At 47.9% G+C, this 20,581-nt stretch overlaps 1 protein-coding gene across 1 annotated transcript in view; it reads left to right on the top strand.

Annotated features, from left to right (window-relative positions):
* DNHD1 (dynein heavy chain domain 1) overlaps nucleotides 1-20,303 on the top strand; it is a 74,800-nt gene extending 54,497 nt beyond the window's left edge. The window contains exons 25-43 of the mRNA XM_074014486.1: nucleotides 5,192-6,800; nucleotides 6,979-7,187; nucleotides 7,394-7,598; nucleotides 7,674-7,776; nucleotides 11,450-11,599; nucleotides 11,853-12,035; nucleotides 12,165-12,596; nucleotides 12,805-13,276; nucleotides 14,166-14,459; nucleotides 14,710-14,862; nucleotides 15,056-15,234; nucleotides 15,364-16,329; nucleotides 16,524-16,710; nucleotides 16,922-17,044; nucleotides 17,133-17,334; nucleotides 18,292-18,383; nucleotides 18,530-18,679; nucleotides 18,900-19,705; nucleotides 19,919-20,303. Coding sequence (XP_073870587.1) covers nucleotides 5,192-6,800; nucleotides 6,979-7,187; nucleotides 7,394-7,598; nucleotides 7,674-7,776; nucleotides 11,450-11,599; nucleotides 11,853-12,035; nucleotides 12,165-12,596; nucleotides 12,805-13,276; nucleotides 14,166-14,459; nucleotides 14,710-14,862; nucleotides 15,056-15,234; nucleotides 15,364-16,329; nucleotides 16,524-16,710; nucleotides 16,922-17,044; nucleotides 17,133-17,334; nucleotides 18,292-18,383; nucleotides 18,530-18,679; nucleotides 18,900-19,705; nucleotides 19,919-20,269 — 6,866 coding nt within the window. The 3' untranslated portion in view covers nucleotides 20,270-20,303. The remainder of the gene's footprint in view (nucleotides 1-5,191; nucleotides 6,801-6,978; nucleotides 7,188-7,393; nucleotides 7,599-7,673; nucleotides 7,777-11,449; nucleotides 11,600-11,852; nucleotides 12,036-12,164; nucleotides 12,597-12,804; nucleotides 13,277-14,165; nucleotides 14,460-14,709; nucleotides 14,863-15,055; nucleotides 15,235-15,363; nucleotides 16,330-16,523; nucleotides 16,711-16,921; nucleotides 17,045-17,132; nucleotides 17,335-18,291; nucleotides 18,384-18,529; nucleotides 18,680-18,899; nucleotides 19,706-19,918) is intronic.
* Nucleotides 20,304-20,581: the final 278 nt, after the last annotated feature.

Raw genomic sequence — 20,581 nt, 5'->3', positions numbered from 1 at the left:
ATCAATAATAAAGATCAGAGCAGAAATCAGTGAAACAGAAAAACATACAAACAATGGAGAATATCAACAAAGCCATATTTTGTTTCTTGAAAAAGATAAAATTGACAATCACCTGTTAACACAAATCAAGAAATAAAAAGGAAAACATAAATTTTGAATATCAGGAATAAAAGAGTTTTTATTAAAGATATTTAAAAGGATAAAAAGGGAACCAGGGCCAGGCAGTGTGGCTCACGCCTGTAATCCCAGCACTTTGGAAGGCTGAGGAGGGCAGATCATGAGGTCAGGAGATTGAGACCATGCTGGCCAACACGGTGAAACCCGGTCTCTACTAAAAATGCAAAAATTAGTTGGGCATGGTGGCATGTGCCTGTAATCCCAGCTACTCGGGAGGCTGAGGCAGGAGAATTGCTTGAACCAGGGAGATGGAAGTTGCGATGAGCTGAGATCCCACCACTGCACTCCAGCCTGGCGACAGAGTGAGACTCCATATCAAAAAAAAGATTTGGGGGGAGCCAGGCATGATGGCATGTACCTGTAATCCCAGCTACTAGGGAGGGAGGCCTAGGCAGGAGGATTTCTTGAGGCCAGGAGTTCAAGACCAGCCTGGGCAGCATAGTGGGACTCTCATTTAAAAAAAAAAAAAAGTTTTAAAAAATGGATAATAAGGGAAAATTATGAAAAACTTTATGCTAATAAATTTAGTAACTTAGATAAAATGGATACATGCTGTATTAGTCTGTTTTCACACTGCAATAAAGAACTACTTGAGACTGCGTAATTCATAAAGAAAAGAGATTTAGGCTGGGTGTGGTGGCTTACGCCTGTAATCCCAGCACTTTGTGAGGCTGAGGCAGGTTGATCACTTGAGGTCAGGAGTTTGAGACCAGCCTGGCCAACATGGTGAAACCCCATCTCTACTAAAAATACAAAAATTAGCTGGGCATGATGGGGGTCACCTGTAATCCCAGCTACTTGGGAGGCTGAGGCAGGAGAATCGCTTGAACCTGGGAGGCAGAGGTTGCAGTGAGCCAAGATCGTGCCATTGCATTCCAGCCTGGGTGACAAGAATGAAACTCCGTCTCAAAAGATAAAAAAAAGTAGGTTTAATTGACTCACAGTTCCGCATGAATGGGGAGGCCTCAGGAAACTTAAAATCATGGCAAAAGGCGAAGGGGAGGCAAGGCACGTCTTACATAGCAGTGGGGTGGGGGTGGGGGGATGAGGAGATGTACCATCAGATCTTGTGAGAACTTGCTCACTATCATGAGAACAGCATGGGGGAAACTGGCCCCATGATCCACTCACCTCCCACCAGGTCCCTCCCTCAACATATGGGGATTACAATTCAAGACAAGATTTGGTTGGGGACACAGAGCCAAACCGTATCACATGCCTTACAAAAACATAACTTGTCAAAGCCTGACCAAAAGAAGAAAAATAATAGAAAATGAACAGCCTCATACCTAAGAAAAGTTTGAATGCATAATAATAAATGTTTCCAGTCCCAGATGGTTATACAGTTGAATTATATCAAGTATTTAGAAAAGAAAGTACAACTTACACATCCTTTTTCAGAAAACGGAGAATACTAAGCCATGACAAAGACATTTCAAGAAAAGAAATAAACTGTTATCTTTCATAAACCTAAATGCAAAAATAAATCTTCACTGAAATATTATTAAATAAAATTCAGCAACATACAAAAATAATAACATCTTAAGACCAAATGGAGTCTATCCTGGGAAGGCAAAGCTGACTCACCATTGAAAAATCAATCAGTGTAGCTCACATTAACAGAATAAAGGAGCAAATGAGTAAGTAATGTTAGTAGATAAAAATCACTTGACAAAATTCCAACACTATTCCATAACTCCCAGGAAATTAGGAATAGAAGATAACTTTCTCAATTTGATGAAGAGCGTCTATTATACTTACAGCTAAATACATACTTAATGGTTAAATATTGAATACTGTCCCCCTAAAATCAGTTAAAAGGCAAGAACATACTCACTGATTCTATTCAATATTGTACTGGAGACCACATCGATGCAATTAAGAAAAAGAAATGAAAGCTTTTAAAATTAGAAAAGACAAGTTAAAACTGTCTGTATTGGCGTATAATATGATTGTCTACATACAGACCCCAAAGAAATATTTTTCTAAAACCCCATAAAACTACTACAATAAATAAGTTAAGTCATCAAGGTCACAGGATACAGAATCAATCCATTGAAATCGTTTGTATTTCTATATCCTAGTAACAAACCATTGGAAATTGAAATTTTAAAATATTACTTAAAAGTCATTTAAAAGGATAAAATACTTAGGAATAAATTTAATGAAAAGCATTCAAGATCTGGATACTGAAAATGACTAAATATTGCTGAGATAGAGGAAACTTAAATAAATGGAGAAATTTATGATGTTCATAGATTAGAAGAGTCAGTATCAGTAAGGTCCTCATTCTCCCCCAAATGATCTATAGATTCAATGCAATGCCAAGGTAAATCTTAACAGATTTTTTTTTGGTAAGTTGACAGACTTATTCTGAAACTTATATGGTAATGCAAAAGATCTAGAAGAGCCAAGCAACTTTGAAAAAGAATGAAGTTGGGACACCCACACTATGATGTTAAAACTGGCTCTACAGTTGTTGTAACGAAGAGAGTGTGGTATTGATATAAGGATATACATATAGACTAATGGAATAGAACAGAAAATCTGATAAGTAGTCATATATGGCCAGTTGATTTTTAATAAATGTGCCACGATAATTCAATGGGGGGAAAGGATAGGCTTTTCAAAGAATGGTACTGGAACATCTGGATATATGCATGGAAAAAAATGAACCATGTATTCTACCTCAAAATATAGATAAAAATAAATTATAGATGGATCACAGACCTAAATGTAAAAGCTAAAACTATAAAATTTTTAGAAAAAAATTGGAGAAAAATCTGTGTGACCTTGGTTAGACAATGATTTCTTAGGGCACAAAACCTAAATTTTATCAAAATTGAAAACCTATGCCCTTCAAAAGACACTGTTACGAAAACGAAAAAATAAGCTATTGACAGAGAAAACACTCATGATACATGTATCTGACAAAGGACTTGAACCCAGAATACATAAAAACTCTTACAACTCAATAAGAAAACAAACATCATCCCAATGTTTTAAATGGACAAAAGACTTAAACAGACAACACTTCACAAAAGATGTATGAGTGGCCAATAGTATACAAAAAGATGCTTGATACTATCAGGCATCAGTGAACTGCAAATTTAAACCACCATGTGATAATTAAGAAGACTGACAATAACGAGTGTTTTCAAAGATGTAGAGCAACTGAAACTCTCTCACTTTGATGGTGAGAATGTAAAATGGTACATCCACTATAAAAAATATATGCCAGTTTCTTAGTAAATTAAATGTTACTTAACATATGACCCAGCAATTCCACTCTTAGGTACTCACCCAAGTAAAATGAGAACCACATATCCTCAAACTTAGTATACATGAATGTTCACAGTAGCATTGTTCTGTATAATGGTAAATCCACATATATACCCAAATGACTCCAGGTGGTGGCAAGAGATAAGAATTTAGAGGCACCTCTCCCACCTAGCCGACTAGTTCCCTGCTTTCCCTCCTTTCCTTTAAAAACAGGCCATTCAGGCATTTGCCTGAAAACTTAAAATGACCCACACCCTATTTCCTTATATATACTGCCAGTCCCTCCCTCCATTCCTCCTTTCCTCCCGCATTTCCTCTCTCTCTCTCTCTCTCTCTCTCTGACTCTTCATTGCTGCCTCAGGTGACATGAGGATGGAAGACTGATGACCTCCTGGCTCATTATGCCCTCCTTGCACAGGATTAAGTAAAAATCTTTGAACTTGTTTCCTATTGTTGTGGTGTATTGAATTTGTCCTTCTATCTAAAGAATCAGAGCAAGTTTTCTGTGTGAAGGACTCTCTGGTCACAGGTCAGACAACTAGGCATTAGGCAGTCCATCAGATAAAAGAAGTATCCTGTGAAAGGCACACTGTAAACCCCCACACTCAGCTCCCCTTTATTTCCTGTTAGGGCAGGGTTGTTGGCTGCTCTGGTACTAGAACACCAGTTTAACTGGGGGCTCTCAGAAAAATACTACTCAGGAATAAAATGGAACAAACTACGGAAACACTCAAAAACGTGGATGAGTCTCAAAAACCTGCTGAGTAAAAGAAGATAGACATGATCAAGTATATACTGTATGATTCTATTTATTTGAGGTTCTAGAACAGACAAAGCTAACCTATAGTGATGGAAATCAGATCACATAACAATGCCTATGATGGTGGTGGCAGGGGGATTGATTGACTTTAAAGGAGCATGAGGAACTTTCTAGGGTGATGAAAATGTTCTAAATATCATTGGGGTGGTGATGACACAGGTGTGTACATTAGTCAAAACTTGCTGAACTGTATACTTAAAATGTATACATTTTGTTGTATGTAAATAGTGTCTTAATAAAGTTTGTTTTTGAAATTTATTATTATTATTATCATTTTTTAGAGACAAGGTCTCACTCTGCCACTCAGGCTGGACGGTGCGATCACGGCTCTCTCAAGCTCTTGTGCTCAAGTGATCCTCCAGCCTTAGCTTCCCAAGTAGACAGGTCTACAACACACGCCACCAGGCCCAGCTATTTTATTTTTCATTTTTTGTAAAGACAAGGTCTTGCTGTTACCCAGGTTGGTCTTGAACTCCTGGCCTCAAGAAATCTTTCCATCTCAGCTTCCAAAAGTGTTAAGATTACAGGGGTGAGCCACCACACCCCAGCCTAAATTTGATTTTTTTGTGTGTACATGTGATATAACTCTATTCTCTTTGACTGAAATGATTGCACTTTCCCCCTAATTGTGGTCAGATCTGGTTTCTATCCTTCTCAGCTTCCAAATAGGATAGGGAGCTAGGAACTAGGGAGAAGGAGAAGAGATAGGATCTCGGGAGAAGGGAGAAGAAATTCCTCAATTTTAGGGAGAATGTTGGGGAGAGAGAATAGCTTACTCAAATGTGACCGAGTCCCAACATGTCAGATTCACAAAATTCCTTTAGAACCGTGTGTAGCAGGAATAGAAGGAACAGACTGATACTCTCATGTGGACTTTTACATGTCCTCATTATTATTCCTCATGTCCCATAGACCCAGAGAAGAGCTGCCAGCCAGTGTTGGAGACTCTGCGCCAGGCCATGGATGGCACTGTGTATGCCCACAGCACCTTGGAACTGCAGACACTGCAGCCTACAGTCAATTTCCTTGCCACTGTCACAGTGCCAGGCTACTGTGAGCGCCCACTGTGTCCACGCCTCTTCCGACTCTTCACAGTCCTGGCCCTGGAAAGCATGACCCAGGCCACCCTGCTGGACAGACATGTGCCTATTATTCAGGCTTGGCTTGAGCGTTTCCCTTCTGTGGAGCGGGAGCGTGCTCTGGCACGAGCCCTAGTTAGGGCCTCAGTAGAGGCTTGGGAGGCTGTGTGCAATTGCTTCATGCCTTCACCCCTCCACCCACACTACCACTTCTCCCCACACTCTGTGAGCCACTTACTGAGCAACCTGCAGCTGCTGCCTAATAGAACAGGCTCCCGAGGCTTTGTGGACTATCCCAACCACCAGGAGCACTTGCGCCGGGTGTCAGGCCTGCGTGGCACTCGTCTGACCATTATGATGGCCACACGCAATGTGGTGCGTCTTTGGTTGCATGAGGCACAGAGAACCTTTTGTGACCGGCTGGACAGCCCTAGGGAACGCTCCTATTGTGCCAAGCTGCTCCTAGTAGTAGCTCAGAGTGTCTTCTGTTGTGGTCCAGGGCCCCAGAACCTGGTCAAGGACCATGAGGAGGATGAGAAGGAGGAGGAGAGGGTGCCCGAAGTAGAATCTGAAGGGGAGTTGGCCCAGTGGGAGGACTTCAGCAACAGCAACAGTGAAACAGAGGAGGAAGAGGAGCCTTATGGACTTCAGGTCGCCACAGGCTCAAACTCCAGGGATCCGAGTCTAACACCATCTACAGGACCAGTAAGCAGAGGGATGAGGGAAAGCATAAGTCACAAGATAAGGCAAGAGAAAGGCACAAGGGCATCCAACTATAGGCTCCAGGTAAGGAGATCATTCAAGACTTGGTGGCAGAAGGCACCCCAGATGGACCTGGTCTCACCCCTGTTATTACCAGTGCTACTACTACATCCCCAGGAAAAGCCCTCAGACGTGGTCTTCAGTCAGGAGCTGACACTGGGGCCTAAGTCTGAAACCCCCAATTTGTACCTGGAACGGCAGTGGGAGAAGCTAGAGGAGCAGCTGGCCACCTCAGCTGCTCAACTGAAGCTGAGCCCCCACCTTGCCCGGTGTCATTCCATGGCACAGCATGTGGCCCGCCTGGTCCGGGTGTTGGCCAGGCCCCGGCAGCATGGCCTGCTGCTTTCGGGGGCTCTGGGTACTGGGCGCCACACTGCCATCACTCTGGCTTCTAGTATATGTCAGACCCATTTCTTTCATCTACCATCTGGGTCAGAGGAGGACATTCTCCAATGTCTACGAGATGCCAGCTGGCGTGCTGGCTTGTTAAGCCAGCCTGTGGCTCTATTGGTACCCAGTGGTGTGGATCTCACTACACTTCATCGCCTCCTGGCCCTGGCAACCTCAGGCAGTTTCCCTGGCCAGTACACAGAAGCGGATTTGGACCGCATTGAAGAACACTTCCCCAGGGAGAACCTTGGTGCCAAACAGAACATCAAGAAGGAAATGGTGTTGCAGAGGTGAGGCCAAGAACCCCATACCCGAGTCTGCTCTGCTTTTACTCTGTCTTGGCCAAAAGGAATTCTGTGGGCTGCCATAAGGGCTGAGAGATTGGGGCTAAGTGGTCTGGTTGGGACTAGGGCCAGGAGGGGCAAGCAAAGGTAAAGGGGAGGACATTAGCTGAGCCCTGGCCCACAGGTTCCACCAGCAAGTGTGCAGCCACCTTCACCTGTTCTTCCTGATTGGAGATAAACAGGCCCACAAGCAGCTGCCCTCCCCCCTTTTCCTGAGGCTCCTTCAACTGGCCACTGCCAGCATTGACCGCTATGAACCCTGGGACCAAGCTGCCCTGGTCAAAGTGGCCCAGCATCACCTGGAGGGTGCTCGGAGTCTACCCCTTGATGATGGTGAGCCCTTTTTACTTGTCCTTACCACTCATCTTTACCAGGCTTTAATGAGGGTTATTACCTAGGTCAATCTCTCTCTCCCTCTCTAGAGCCTACAGAGCCCCCTTCACATTTCCTACCCTTCTTCTTGAGCTAGGAGATGATCCCTTTCCTTTCCTGTTTTCCTACAAGCTCACAAAGTGAGGCTAAAGCCATGCCCATTGCAGGCTCCTGGAAGTACCCAGACCTCCAGGCCTCAATTCCCAGTGTGGCCAAAGCCATGGCTCTTATCCACCTTTCGGCCACCCACTACCATGAGCACCTGTGCCCTGCATTGCCACTCGTCACCCCTAAGACCTTCCTAGACTTCCTGGACACTTTCCTGATGCTGCAGCAACAGACAATCCTGAAGATTAAGAACAAGGCCCAGCGGTGAGTGGTCCCATCCCCTGCAATGTACCTCCTTCTGCTCCTTTGGGTTTCCTCACCAGCACATTGTATCTCCAGGGTCCAGAATGCCTTGGAGAATCTGAGAATGCTGATTAAGGAGCATGGTACCCATGCCAATCTGATCTCTGACTTGGAACAGCAGCTGAAAGCCTCCAGCAAGGTAAGGAGACGATTTTGAGGCTTCCATGGTGGTGTCAAAGCAGAAGCCCAAAAGGGGTCTTGAAAGGAAGCAACCAGAATGAACCTTAGTTCTTGTCCCCCTAAGCTTCCACTTCCCCTAGAAAATCTCTCTAATCTCTGCTGCCTCCTCCTTTACAGCTTAGGTTCAAAAGTTTCCCATGACACAGCTAAAATCAGATTGATTCTTCATAATGTGTGAAATCCAAGCATCTGCTTCTGGTTGCCCCTAGCACCTTGATCATGAGAAGTTCAGTATGCTGTAGATTCCCATGGGGGTTGGGGCAGGGACTACATCTCAGTCACCACTCACTCACCTCTTAGAATTATCCTCTTTTTCCATAGCACTTTGTCCCTATACCCTTTCTTCCACAAAAGCACCAAACAAACAAAACTGTTGTGTACAGTGAGGACATGTAGATGGGTGATGGCAGCAGGGAGAAATTTATGCTATAGCATAGAACCAGAAGTAGATTTATAATGGTATACTAGACAAGAGTGTCCTGAATTTTCTTATTCACCCTCCTCTACCAGGCATTTTCCAGTGACCAACTTTTCCTTTCCTCTCTCATTTCTCTAATACCTGGTCTACAATGTTTCTGAGCCATCCCACTTTTCCTTTAGCATGCCCTTCTAGTTGAAACCTCAAAACCTTTTGCTGTCTTATACAGAACAATCTTATTCTTTGAATAAACAGACTTCTTATAGCTGGCTAAAATTGGTGATGATAGGGCTTATCACACCTTCTAAAGCCAAATACTCCTAGCTAAAGGTGTTTTCCCAAACTAAAGAGCAGTTTTGCTTTTAATAAGAGGAATTCTAAAATAGCACCTTTTCTTCCTACTACACAAGATTTTGATAAATGTTCTGGTATAACTTCAGAGCAGTGAACTAGTGCCCATGTCACACTCAGATAATCTTTCTACTAGGGTTTCAGGTCTTAAGCTCCTAACACCTAGCCAGCTCTTCTGATGAGTGCCCTTAGGACTATCATCCAGTGCCACACAATTCCAGATACATGGCATATGTCGTGTCTACTAATGTGGTTTTCATTGTGTTTGATGTAAATGGTGTCCCCTGGAGTTTTAAAGGTACTGATGCCCCCCTACTATTCACCACCTAGGATGAACAGCTTAGATTAGACCTCAAGACTCAGTTAAGTTGCAAAGAAAGAAAACAAAGTCAAAGAGCAACAGAAATCCCCTTTCCCAGTTTTTTGCCCTACATTTTCCCAAGATGATTAATACCAGGATTGTTGATCTGGTTTAGGGGGTGCTAGTATTCCTTGATCTGTGAGTCAGTTATACCAGAGCAGAACACAGTAAGCCAAAGATCTGGATAAGAGATGTTTGTAGTCTCAGGGTCATTCAGAGTCAGATCCCTTGGTCATTCAATCAATAGCCATAATAGTGTGTACTTGTTCCAGTGTTCCCCACCCCAAGAAATGGCATTACCAGCCACTGAGCCAAATCCCAGGACTCAGTCTGGGCCCCTCCATCTCTTTACTCTCTTATATTCAACTGGTTAATTTTTTCATTATTGCACTCAACAAAAATTTATTTTTTGTTCAGGCATTTCTTAATATTTATGTCTATGTTAATACATGCCTACATTTACATCTAGATGGATGGATAGATAGATAGATAGATAGATGACAGAATCCTTGCCACACCTTTCTGAGGTAGCTATTCTTTTCTCACTTTACAGATGAGAAAACAAAGGTCCAGAAAGGTTGGGGAGACTTCCCTAACCTTATAAGGTTGTAATGAGGATTAAACAAGATCTTACATGTATAGTATTTAAATGTGCTGGCACATAGTAAGAGCTCAATAAATGTTAGTTACTATTAATATTAGGTTAGGCCAGGCACAGTGGCTCACGCCTGTAATCCCAGCACTTTGGAAGGCCAAGGCCAATGGATCACTTGAACTCAGGAGTTCAAGACCAGCCTGGGCAACATGGCAAAACCCTGTCTCTACAAAAAATTATTCAGGCATGGTAGCACCTATCTGTAGTTCCAGCTACTCAGGAGTCTGAGGTGGGAGGATCACCTGAGCCCGGGAGGTTGAAGCTGCAGTGAGACATGATTGCACCATTGCACTCCAGCTTGGGTGGCATAGTGAGACCCTGTCTCCAAAAAAAAAAAAAGGTTAGGTTGCTTCCTAATAAGAGAAGATAGGGCACTATCCTTACCTTCATGGTGCTTATAGTTTAGCAGAAGATATACTCATCCAGGCAATGACAAAACCATGTTATAACGGAGTAAGTTCAGAGTGCTCCAAAATATCAAGAAAAACTTTCTAGAGAAAGCAGAGTGCCCTGCTATGCAGCACAGAGCATGTATATAACATGGTAGGAGCTCAGAAAATTCCCTAACTATGTAAACAAAGGAATAAAGTACATGAAAGTTGATTACTGAAACTTAGGTCAGATTTGATCTGTGTTTGAAAGGGGCCAGGTTGATATAACAGTATGTGAAAGGCCTAGAGGCAAAAGAGTGTGTGCCACGTTGGAGGAACTGAAAGTCAGGAATGGCTGGAAAGTAGCATGCTAGGAGAGAGAAAAGAGATGAGATTGGAATGATGAGTAGGGGTCTGGTCATGGGGGTATTGTCAATCAAATGTAGAAATGACAAGTGTTAATGACAATGATTCAGCTTTTAGAAAACCAGCTAGGCTGCAGTGGGGGGATAAAAGGAGGGGAGTAAGAATAAAAACTGAGAGACCAGTTAGGAGGCCAGTGCAGAAGGTGAGGAGTGAGAGGGCCTGAGTGTGAGTGACCAACGTTGGGAAGGGCAGTGTACACGAGAGGCATTTGGGAGGTAGAATTGAAGGGCCTCAAAGATGGGCTGGATTTGGGGTATACAGGAGATGGAGCCAAGCGTAACAACTCAGTTTGTTCCTTGGGAAACTTGAGTGTATCTTGCCACCATTCTCTGAGAAAAAGAATACACAGGAGAGGAGTCAGATTGCAGGACAGCTGAGGAGGCATAACCAAATACATTCATGTGGGGACATGTGGAATGTGAGGGGCCTGTGAGACACCCAAGAGATTTCCACTAGGCAGATGAATACGTGGTATGGGGCTGGGAGGGAACCTAGCTGGAGAGAGAGATTTGGCAGTTGGAACATAAGTAGGAATCAAAGCCATTAGATCAGAGAAGGCTTTTATAAGTGTAGAGTGAGAAGAGAAAGGAAGCTCTGAAAAAATTGATGAGGAATAGTTAAGCTCACAGAGGAAGGAAATGAGAAAGAGCAGCCAGAGAAGTTAGAGAAAGCCCAAGGAGAACACAGTATCACGAAGGCCAACAGAGGGGGATGCCTCAAGAGGGAGGGAACTGTCTTCTGTGACAACTGCTGCTAATGGGTCAACTAAAATATAGAGTAATGTAATGTAACTGTTACACACATATTCTTTGGGTGAAGCGGCTGCAGAAAAAGCAACCACACACTTGGGGTTGCATTACTAGATATGTAACTCACAGACTAATAAGTGACAGACCCAGAGCTCAGCCTCTCTCTGTGGCCTACTTGGAGTTCAACGTGGTCAGTCTTTCAAGTGAGGAGTATGCTAGAGTCCCGGGATCATAGGGTCTTCTGGGGTGTTCCCATATGGCTCAGGATCTGGAACTGCAGGGCCTGGATATCTCTTTGCAGAGCCTCAGCATGTTTCAGCAGCAGCTAGAGCAAAGCAAGCTCCTATACAAGCAGCAGCTAGAAGAGTGTAGGCATCAAGAGAACCTCATTGAGGACCTCGCCAAGCAGCGGGATGCCCTGCAGGCTCAGCAAGAGGCTTTCCTGGAGCAGGTGGGCTCTTCCTGCTGCCTGCCCTGCACTGCTCCTCTCCTGAAAGAGGGCAATCCCTCTAAGGATACCAAGAGGAGAGAATGGAGTGACTCATCATGGAGTCTTCTGGGGGGAGGGGACAAAGGTAATAGGATGGCTTGGGGAGTGACCTCTCATGGGGACTCCAAGGAGGAGATGATCCCCCTAGAAACACCTTGAAGGAAGAACAGAACATCTCAGGAGCTCACTTTAGAAGTTATCTCTCCTCATTTAGATGAGCAAGGCATTTCTGGAGCCTCTGAGCCAGCTGCAGGTGGCTGACTTCGAGGAGATACGGAGCTATCGAGCACCACCAGAATCTGTGGTCCGGGTGACTGATGCAATGTGTGACTTGTTCCACCGTGAAACAGGCTGGGCAAGTGCCAAACAGCTGTTATGCACTGAGGATTTTTATCAGGTAGGAAGGGTGGAACACAATGAAGGAGGATAGGGGAGGCATAAAAGGGAGACTTGGCAAGGCTAAACTGTTGGGTCAAGGTCCAGAGCATCCGTGTCTTCCCCATCCCTTTAACATACATCCTTCCAGGAGCTGGTGTTCTTCCCCAAGGAGAAGATAACAGACTCACAGCTGATAAAGTTACATCTAATTCTGAAAGCTCCAGGTATGAGTGATGCAGCCCTGCGGGCAGTGAGCCGACCTGCAGCCAGCCTGGCAGCCTGGCTCTGGGCTGTTCTGCACTATGGGCTGGCACATTGCCGGGGACTGCCCACGGGCCTGCTGCTGCAGCAAGTGGAGGCAACACTCATTCGGGAGCAGGCCCGCCTGGGCTACTACCAGTTTCAGGCCCAGGAGACCCTGGAGAATAATTTGGCCCTGGCTAAGATGGTGGAGGATGCCCAAGCTTCCCACAACTGTGTGGCAAAGACCCTCAGTCAAGCACAGCGTGGGCAGTATCACAAATGGCCCATGAAGGCTGCACTGCTCATGCCTATGCATGCCTGGACTATACAGCTCCAGGTAACCATCCCTCTCCAAGATGTCTCCCCCAAAGTTCCTTTCATGCCACTCCCCCGCTCCTCCCTGTGCCCTCACTGCCTCCCTCTGTCCCTCTCTGCACTCCTTGCCATGTTTTCCTCCACACCCCACCTTGCCCTCCCTCTGCCATATCTCTCCCTGCACCCTCCTCACTGGCCTACACAGCCTCTGGTCTTCCCGTCCACTCCAGAAGCTGAAGGGACGCTGCATGACTGTGTTCGGAGATGCCCTCCTATGCTCAGCTGCCATCATCTACCTGGGTCCCTTCCCACCACTGCGGCGCCAAGAGCTACTGGACAAGTGGTTAGCTCTGTGTAGGGGCTTTCAGGAGGCCCTGGGCCCAGATGATGTGGCACAGGCACTGAAGCAGAAGCAAAAATCTGTCAGCATACCACCAAAGAAGCCCCTGCTGGCTACACACTCTCCCTTCAATATTCTGTCCCTGCTGAGCTCTGCATCTGAACAGTACCAGTGGGATGGAAACCTGAAGCCACAGGCAAAGTCAGCCCACCTGGCAGGCTTGCTTCTGCGAAGCCCCACCCACTACAGTAGTTGCCGTTGGCCTTTGCTGCTTGACCCCAGCAACCAGGCCCTCATGTGGTTGGACCCGCTACCTCTGGCAGAGAATAGATGCTTGGCACCAGCCCCCACTGAGGGTAGAGGTAAGCAGACATAATAAATGCAATGCTTCCAGAGTATCTGAACTGCCCATCACTCAGCCTCTTGTGGTCTTTCCCTTCATAATGAGGACACTGCATTTTTGTGATCAGGATGTCCCAGATTGCACCAGCCTATACTACAGGAATCAATTTGGTCACATTTATTTTTTCTCTTTATTACAATGATTCTGAATCTACATGACTGATTGGTCCATGATTTTCCACTTCCCTGGTCTACTCAGCACTACCCAAATTTATCCAATGTTCAGAAATCCTGGGTAATATTTCTGTTGGCTCTGTTTGGATCGGGGACCCTTCTGGGTGGAGTATTGGAAGGAACATTTTCTAGGAGAAGGAATAGAGTGTTTATTTCCCAGAAGAAGAGGCTGGGGATTGAGTTTGTGAGAAAAATGTGACCTTATTTGGAAAGGGGTTCTTTCAGAGTAATTAAGTTAAGGACTTTGAATGAGATCACCCTGATTCTTATCTGGATGGGCCCTAAATCCCACAAATGCCCTTACAAGAGGCAGAAGAAAAGGCACAGAAAATACAGAAGAGAGGCTATGGGAAGATAGAGGATGAGTAGGATCCCTCCCTGGAATTTTAGAGTAATAATTTTGAGAGCCAACATTTATTGAGTGCTTACTATGTGCACATCTAAGTGTTTTCTATGTATAATTTAATTTAATCTTCACAGTAACCCTGTGAGGTCGCCACTAATATCAACCTCATTTTGCAGATAAGAAAATTGAGTCATAGAGAGCTTAAGCAACTTTCCTAAGATGTCGTCCCGCAGACCTTCCCTCATGAAATAGAGCCCTTGAGTGAATTCCTCCCCTAAGGAGTCTGATTCCTCCCCTAAGAAGAGCTCCTCTGAATCTTTCTGCCCCAGGGAAAGGCCTCATGAGAAATCAAAACACAGAGAGTAAAATGGACATGAAAGAGGAAGATGATGATAGTGAAGACAGTAATGAGGCTAAGGACCAGACAAAAGAGCAGAAGGCAGAGGAAAGAAAAAATGAGCAGGAGAAAGAGCAAGAGGAAAATGAAGAGAAAGAGGAGAAGACAGAGAGCCAGGGGTCAAAGCCAGCCTATGAGACTCAGCTTCCGTCTCTTCCCTACCTTAGTGTTCTTTCAGGTGCTGACCCGGAGCTAGGTTCTCAGCTCCAGGAGGCAGCTGCTTGTGGTGAGAACTGGTCCCCACCCACCCTGGACCCCTTTTGACTCGCCCCATTCTGTGACCCCACAGGCCTCCCAACACCTCAGTCTAACCTCAGTTCCCATCCTTCATCCCGGGCACTAACTATATTGAAGCGTCTTGTGGAAACCCTCCTATCAGCCACAGGGAAGCTGGTCGGAGCCAGACCTCGTGGATGGGGAATGGGGATCATGGGTGCTGGCATCGTGGGTAGGGTTCCTTTGCCTCCCTCTCACAGGCCTGCCTGTGCTACTGACCAACGTGGAGCTGGGTCTAGGGTGCCAAGAACTGCAATGGCTGCTGCAGCGGGAGCAGCTGAGCCCACCCCAGGTGCAGCCTGGCTTCTGTCTGTATCTCAGCACCACCCTCTCCCTCTGTGCTATGGAAAAAGGTGAGGCCCAGAGGGCAAATTGCCAGCACAGTTGTGTGGACACACTAGGCCCTCAGCACCAGCCCTAAGAGGGCTTCACTCAACCTGGCCCAGAGCAGGCTCAGGTCTATAGCAGGGAGCCATACTCCCTGTCTACTCTACCCCGTGGCTCTGCCAAGGGGAAGAGGTTAAGCATCTCCCATGTTACCCCAAGTGCTAGGTTGTGAACTGCTAAAGGGGCTGAATGTGCTGGATCTGGGCCTGAACATGGAAATACTGGAAGAACAGATGCTGCATGAAATCTTGTGCAGAGAGTGTCCTGAGCTCGAGACCCGCTGGCAGAACCTAAAGATCAGAGCCCTAGATACCTGCAAGGCTGTGGAGGCTGCTGAGGTGCTTGGGGGCTCAGTCTGTGGGTTGAGATGAGTATTGGATGGACCTGGGTAAGGGGGTGGAGATGAATGTAGATGTTTGGGGACTGTGGGAAAGGGCCAGATCCATCCAACAAATGAGTATATGCAGGAGCGGCTGCTGACGATGCTGCTGTTCCAGAATCCAAAGCGTCAGAAGCCAGCCAAGTTTCTGCGGAACATGGTGAGGGCCCAAGGAAAGCTATGCCAGCTGCGTGCCCATTGTGAAGAGCTAGAAGGGCAGAAACTACAGGAAATGGTATCATGGGCACCCTATCGGCCTGTGGTTTGGCATGGAATAGCCATGGTAAAGGCCCTAAGCCAACTGCAGAACCTGCTGCCACTTTTCCGTATGAGCCCAGAGAAGTGGCTGGCAGTCACCAAGCAGGCTCTGGATAGCATGAAGCCACGTGAGATTAATCACGGGGAGGACCTGGCCAGTCATCTACTGCAACTGAGAGCACACCTGACCCGCCAGCTGCTGGGCAGCACTGTGACAGCACTGGGCCTTACCCAGGTACCATTGGTGGGTGCATTGGGTGCTTTGGCTCTGCTGCAAGTGACAGGGAAAGCATCAGAGCTGGAAAGACTGGCACTCTGGCCTGGACTAGCAGCCTCTCCCAGCACAGTCCACAGCAAGCCAGTCTCAGGTGTGGCTCGACCGGCCTGGCTTGGGCCAAAAGCCTGGCATGAATGTGAGATGTTAGAGCTGCTGCCCCCATTTGTTGGCCTGTGTGCCTCCCTGGCAGGCCACTCCAATGCTTGGCAGGCTTACCTGTCACTGTCATCCACAGTGCTGGGTCCTGCACCTGGGCCTGGGCCTGAGCCACTTAGCCTCCTCCAGAAGCTGATCCTGTGGCGCGTTCTGCGACCTGAGTGCCTGGCAGGTGCCCTGGCAGACTTCACCACCAGCCTCCTGGGTCGGCCCCTGGATGAAAACATGGGCACTCCCACCATGCCCTTTAAACATAGTCGGGCTACTCAGCCCATGCTGATCTTGTTGCCACTGCCTGGCCACCCCACAGCCACTCTGCATCCTCTGACTGTCATCCAGAATCTGGCTGCCAAGTATCAGCAGGTTTGAACCTAGTCTTTTGGTCACAGAGTGACCAGGTTCCTGTAGGCTGGGGCGTGGGGACCCCCTCTAAGCATTTTCATGGATCTTTCTGTTCTATTTAGGGACTTTTGGGATAATGGTAGCATTAGTTTGGGTCCCTCAGGTCACCCTAGGATCACTTTGAGTCATGCCGCCATCTCTTTTTTGGTCCCCAGGGGCAGAAGCATCTGCAGGTGATAGCCCTGGGCTCTGAAGTCTGGGACCCGGTCTCAGTTGTGGTCAGCACTCTATCCCAGGCTATGTATGAGGGGCACTGGCTGGTGCTGGACAACTGTCATCTGATGCCCCATTGGCCGAAAGAGCTGCTACAGCTCTTGCTGGAACTGTTAGGCAGAGCCAAAGGTGAGTTTATTGCCTAGATTGGCTGCCAGGATCCTATCCTACACTTGGGCCTTAGCTTGAAATCTCAGGACTGATGGCCAGTGACCTAGCACCAAACCTGTCCACTTGGCCTTGTAGCTGACTCCTGACACCCCTAGCCTCAAGTCTGATCCCTAGACTTCTGCCCAACCCTTTACCCGAGGACTGATCTCAGACCCTTGTCTGACTCTAGTGGTTGCAGACCTGGAATCAGAACAGCTTTTAGGCCAACCTGAAAGCAGGAATGTAGCCACTGTTCACAGAGATTTTCGTCTTTGGCTTATTGTGCCTGCAGAGTCTAGTGCTTCTTTGCCAGGTGAGGAGCTTAACCCCCTACAGGCTCTCAAATTGGAAGTGGGAGGGCAACTGTGCTGTGCTGACTCAGCACTCTCCTTCCTCCCCAGCTGTGCTGACTCAGCACTCCATGCCTGTTTTCTGGAACCAGTCCCTGGAGCTGGGCCATGTTTTGATTGATAGTGTGGAGCTAGCCCAGCAAGGACTCTATATGCAACCCCCCACCCAGGCACTACCTCTGCTCCTCCTCCATGGCCTCCTGCTACACCGGCAGCTCTATGGAACCAGGCTGCAGGCACACAGGGGGCGTTGGTGAGCTGCTCAGTCAATCACTCAACAAACATTGAGTATCTTCCGTATGCTGGGATGAGTAAAACTAATTCATCTTTGGAAGCTCCAAAGAGCAAGGGCAAGGGGAAGTTAGGGAAGGCTTCTCCAAAGACTTTGAGATTTTACTTTGAATTGAATCTTAAAAGCAGGGGCAAATCAGGTAGAGATGGACCTTTCTGAGCAGAGGGACCTAAATAGCAGAAGGGAGGAGACTTGAGTGTGGTTGACATGGACATGCTGGATGTTGAGGAGGGAGAAGTAAGGCTCATTATAAAGGGCCTTTAAGACTAGGGCAAGGTAGGCCAGGCATGGTGGTTCACACCTGTAATCCCAGCACTTTGGGAGGCCGAGGCAGGCAGATCACGAGGTCAGGAGATCGAGACCATCCTGGCTAACACGGTGAAACCCCGTCTGTCCTAAAAATACAAAAACTTAGCCAGGCATGGTGGCAGGCGCCTGTAGTCCCAGTAGAAGAAGAAACAATATCCTTTTTGTGTGTTGAAAAGATCACTCTGGATACAATGTGGAGAATGGACCAGAGGAGGCAGGACTGGGGACAAGCAGAGCAGCTTTAGGAGACTCTGGAAATCTCCAGGGAAGAGACTGTGGTATGGGTGGTAGGGTAGTAGCCATGGAAGGGATAGAGAATAAATATGGGGTGAGGAGGAAGGAGGAGTCAAGGATGACTCTCAGATTTTTGTTTTAGATAATTGGGTGGCTAGTGGTATCTCTCACTGAAATAGGAGGTGGAACAGGTTTTATGGGGGAAAATGATGATTTCAGTTGAAAGCAAGTTGTATTTGGGGTGCCAAGCAGCAATGACTAGTGAACCCTCATGGGTCTGAAGCTCAGGAGAGGGGTTCGAACTGAAGAGAAGACTTGACAGTCCTCAGCATACAGATGATATGTGAAACCCTGCTTTCCGCTCCCCTTCTCTAGGAGTCAAGTGACCCTAACCCAGGTTCTTCAGACCCAAGACCAGCTGTGGGCAAGTCTTAGCAATCCCCGTGCTGCCATGCAAGAGCTGGCTGGTAAGACCCTTCCTGTCCCCCTTGGAGTCATCAGCCCCCAGGAGAGCCTGGAAGAGGGTGGGGGTGGGATATAATTCACAGCTTTGGTTTTGGGAGTGGTGGAAACTGAAGGTACTGGAACTGAAAGGCTCTAACCTCATCTTCAGCTTCAGTTTTCTACGGGGGTCCTCTGGAGGACACTGAGGACAGGGAGGCTCTGTTTAGCCTCACGCAAGCCTGCCTGAGCCCCAGTAGCAGGAACTGGGTCCAGCCACACACACCCCAGTCTTTGCTCGCCAGGCTCATGCCCCTCCCAGGTAAGCTTCACTCAGGTATCTGTTTTGGGGTAGGGAATAGTACAATGCAATGCTACCCACCACAGAAATGTGGACAGCAGTCTCAATAAAGGTATATGGGGGTAATATTCATACTGTTATGGGGGGTGATGGCAGTAAAGGATCAGAGAAAGGCTTACTCTCTTGAGTCTAGGGTGGGGAGAGTACATCTTGTCCCTCACCCCTCACCTCTATCCCCAAGAGCTAAGGGAGCTGGATGCAATGGCAGAGTGCAAGGCCCAGATGCACCTACTGCCCTCACCACCTGAACCCCGGCTCTGCGGACTCAGTGAGGGCCCCCAGGCCTGGCTGTTGCGACGCCAGAGTCGCGTTCTCTTGAGTGCGCTGCAGCGGAGTTCACCCGTGTGGGTTCCTGAGTCTCGAGGAGGCGCCCAGCTCGCGGAAAGGCGACTGCGGCAACGCCTAGTGCAAGTCAACCGGAGGCTGGAGTCACTGCAGGATCTGCTGACCAACCTGGTTCGCCAAGACGAGTCTGGCGCCCCGAGGTCAGTGCTGGGGCCGAATGCGCGGCGGCCCCTGGAGGGCGTCTTAGAGACAGAGGCTCTGGAACTGAGCCGGTTGGTGGGCACGCTACAACGCGACCTTGATTGCCTGTTGCAGCAGCTGAAGGGCGCACCCCCGTGTCCCTCCCGCCGTTGTGCTGCGGTGGCCCACGCTCTCTGGACTGGCCGCCTACCCTTGCCTTGGCGACCTCATGCGCCGGCCGGTCCGCAGCCGCCCTGGCACTGGCTGCGACAGTTGTCGCGCCGTGGGCAGCTGTTGGTTCGCTACTTGGGCGTGGGCGCGGACGCGAACAGTGATGTACCAGAGCGCGTCTTCCACCTGTCAGCCTTTCGCCACCCGCGCCGCCTGCTGCTGGCATTGCGTGGGGAAGCTGCCCTGGACCAGAATGTGCCCAGCTCGAATTTCCCTGGTAGCCGAGGCGCGGTCTCCAGTCCGCTCCCGTATAAACGTCTGGAGATGAACAGCAACCCTCTGCACCTCAGGGTATCTTCGCGCCACCCCTCGTTCGCGGTTCCAGTCCCCTCAAAGTCTCTAATTACACCTCGCAGTTACCCCTTATTGGTGATCTTGCCCCTCGGTAACCCTGCTAGCTTCTCTGATCTCGGTCCACTACGACCTCCCAACCCCCAACCCCCACTCCCCACCTGCCACCTCCCAGCTTCCTAGCCTTGCCTGACCAGCTTCTGACGCCCCCAGGTGGAGAACGGCCCAAACCCCACGGTTCCAGAGAGAGGGCTGCTGCTGATCGGGCTACAGGTCCTACATGCGGAGTGGGACCCAATAGCTGGAGCCTTGCAAGACAGTCCTTCCAGCCAACCCAGTCCTCTGCCTCCAGTCAGCATCAGCACACAGGCCCCAGGCACCAGCGACCTGCCACCCCCAGCCGACCTGACGGTGTACTCCTGTCCTGTGTACATGGGAGGGCCCCTTGGCAACACTAAGCTGCAGAGCAGGAACATCGTGATGCATCTGCCCCTACCCACCAAGCTCACCCCCAATACCTGTGTCCAACGGAGGGTCCACGTGTGCAGCCCACCCCTGTCTTGAGCCCATCTACCAAAATAAAGTTGTAGTGATTCCATGAAAGATTTCTGAGATATGGGGGTAGAGCAGCAATCCTTTCCAGAAGGTTTTCAATTTACTTTGCCCAGATCCATTGGAGGAATCACTATCTATAGTGGTTCCTATAGCAGCAATAGTCTTACAAAATGTATTTCTTCTTTTTTTAAATTTTCATTTCTTTACAAAATGAATTTCTTAATACAACTATAAGACTATAGCAGCAATAGCCTTAGAAATGTATTTCTTAATAAGATCTGAAAGTCAAAGATCTGCCTTCTTCACACCAAGAAGGCAGAA

This window comes from Macaca fascicularis, chromosome 14 (genome assembly GCF_037993035.2).
Source record: "Macaca fascicularis isolate 582-1 chromosome 14, T2T-MFA8v1.1".
In the NCBI taxonomy this organism is placed as follows: domain Eukaryota; kingdom Metazoa; phylum Chordata; class Mammalia; order Primates; family Cercopithecidae; genus Macaca; species Macaca fascicularis.
This window is presented reverse-complemented; position numbering and strand designations above follow the sequence as displayed.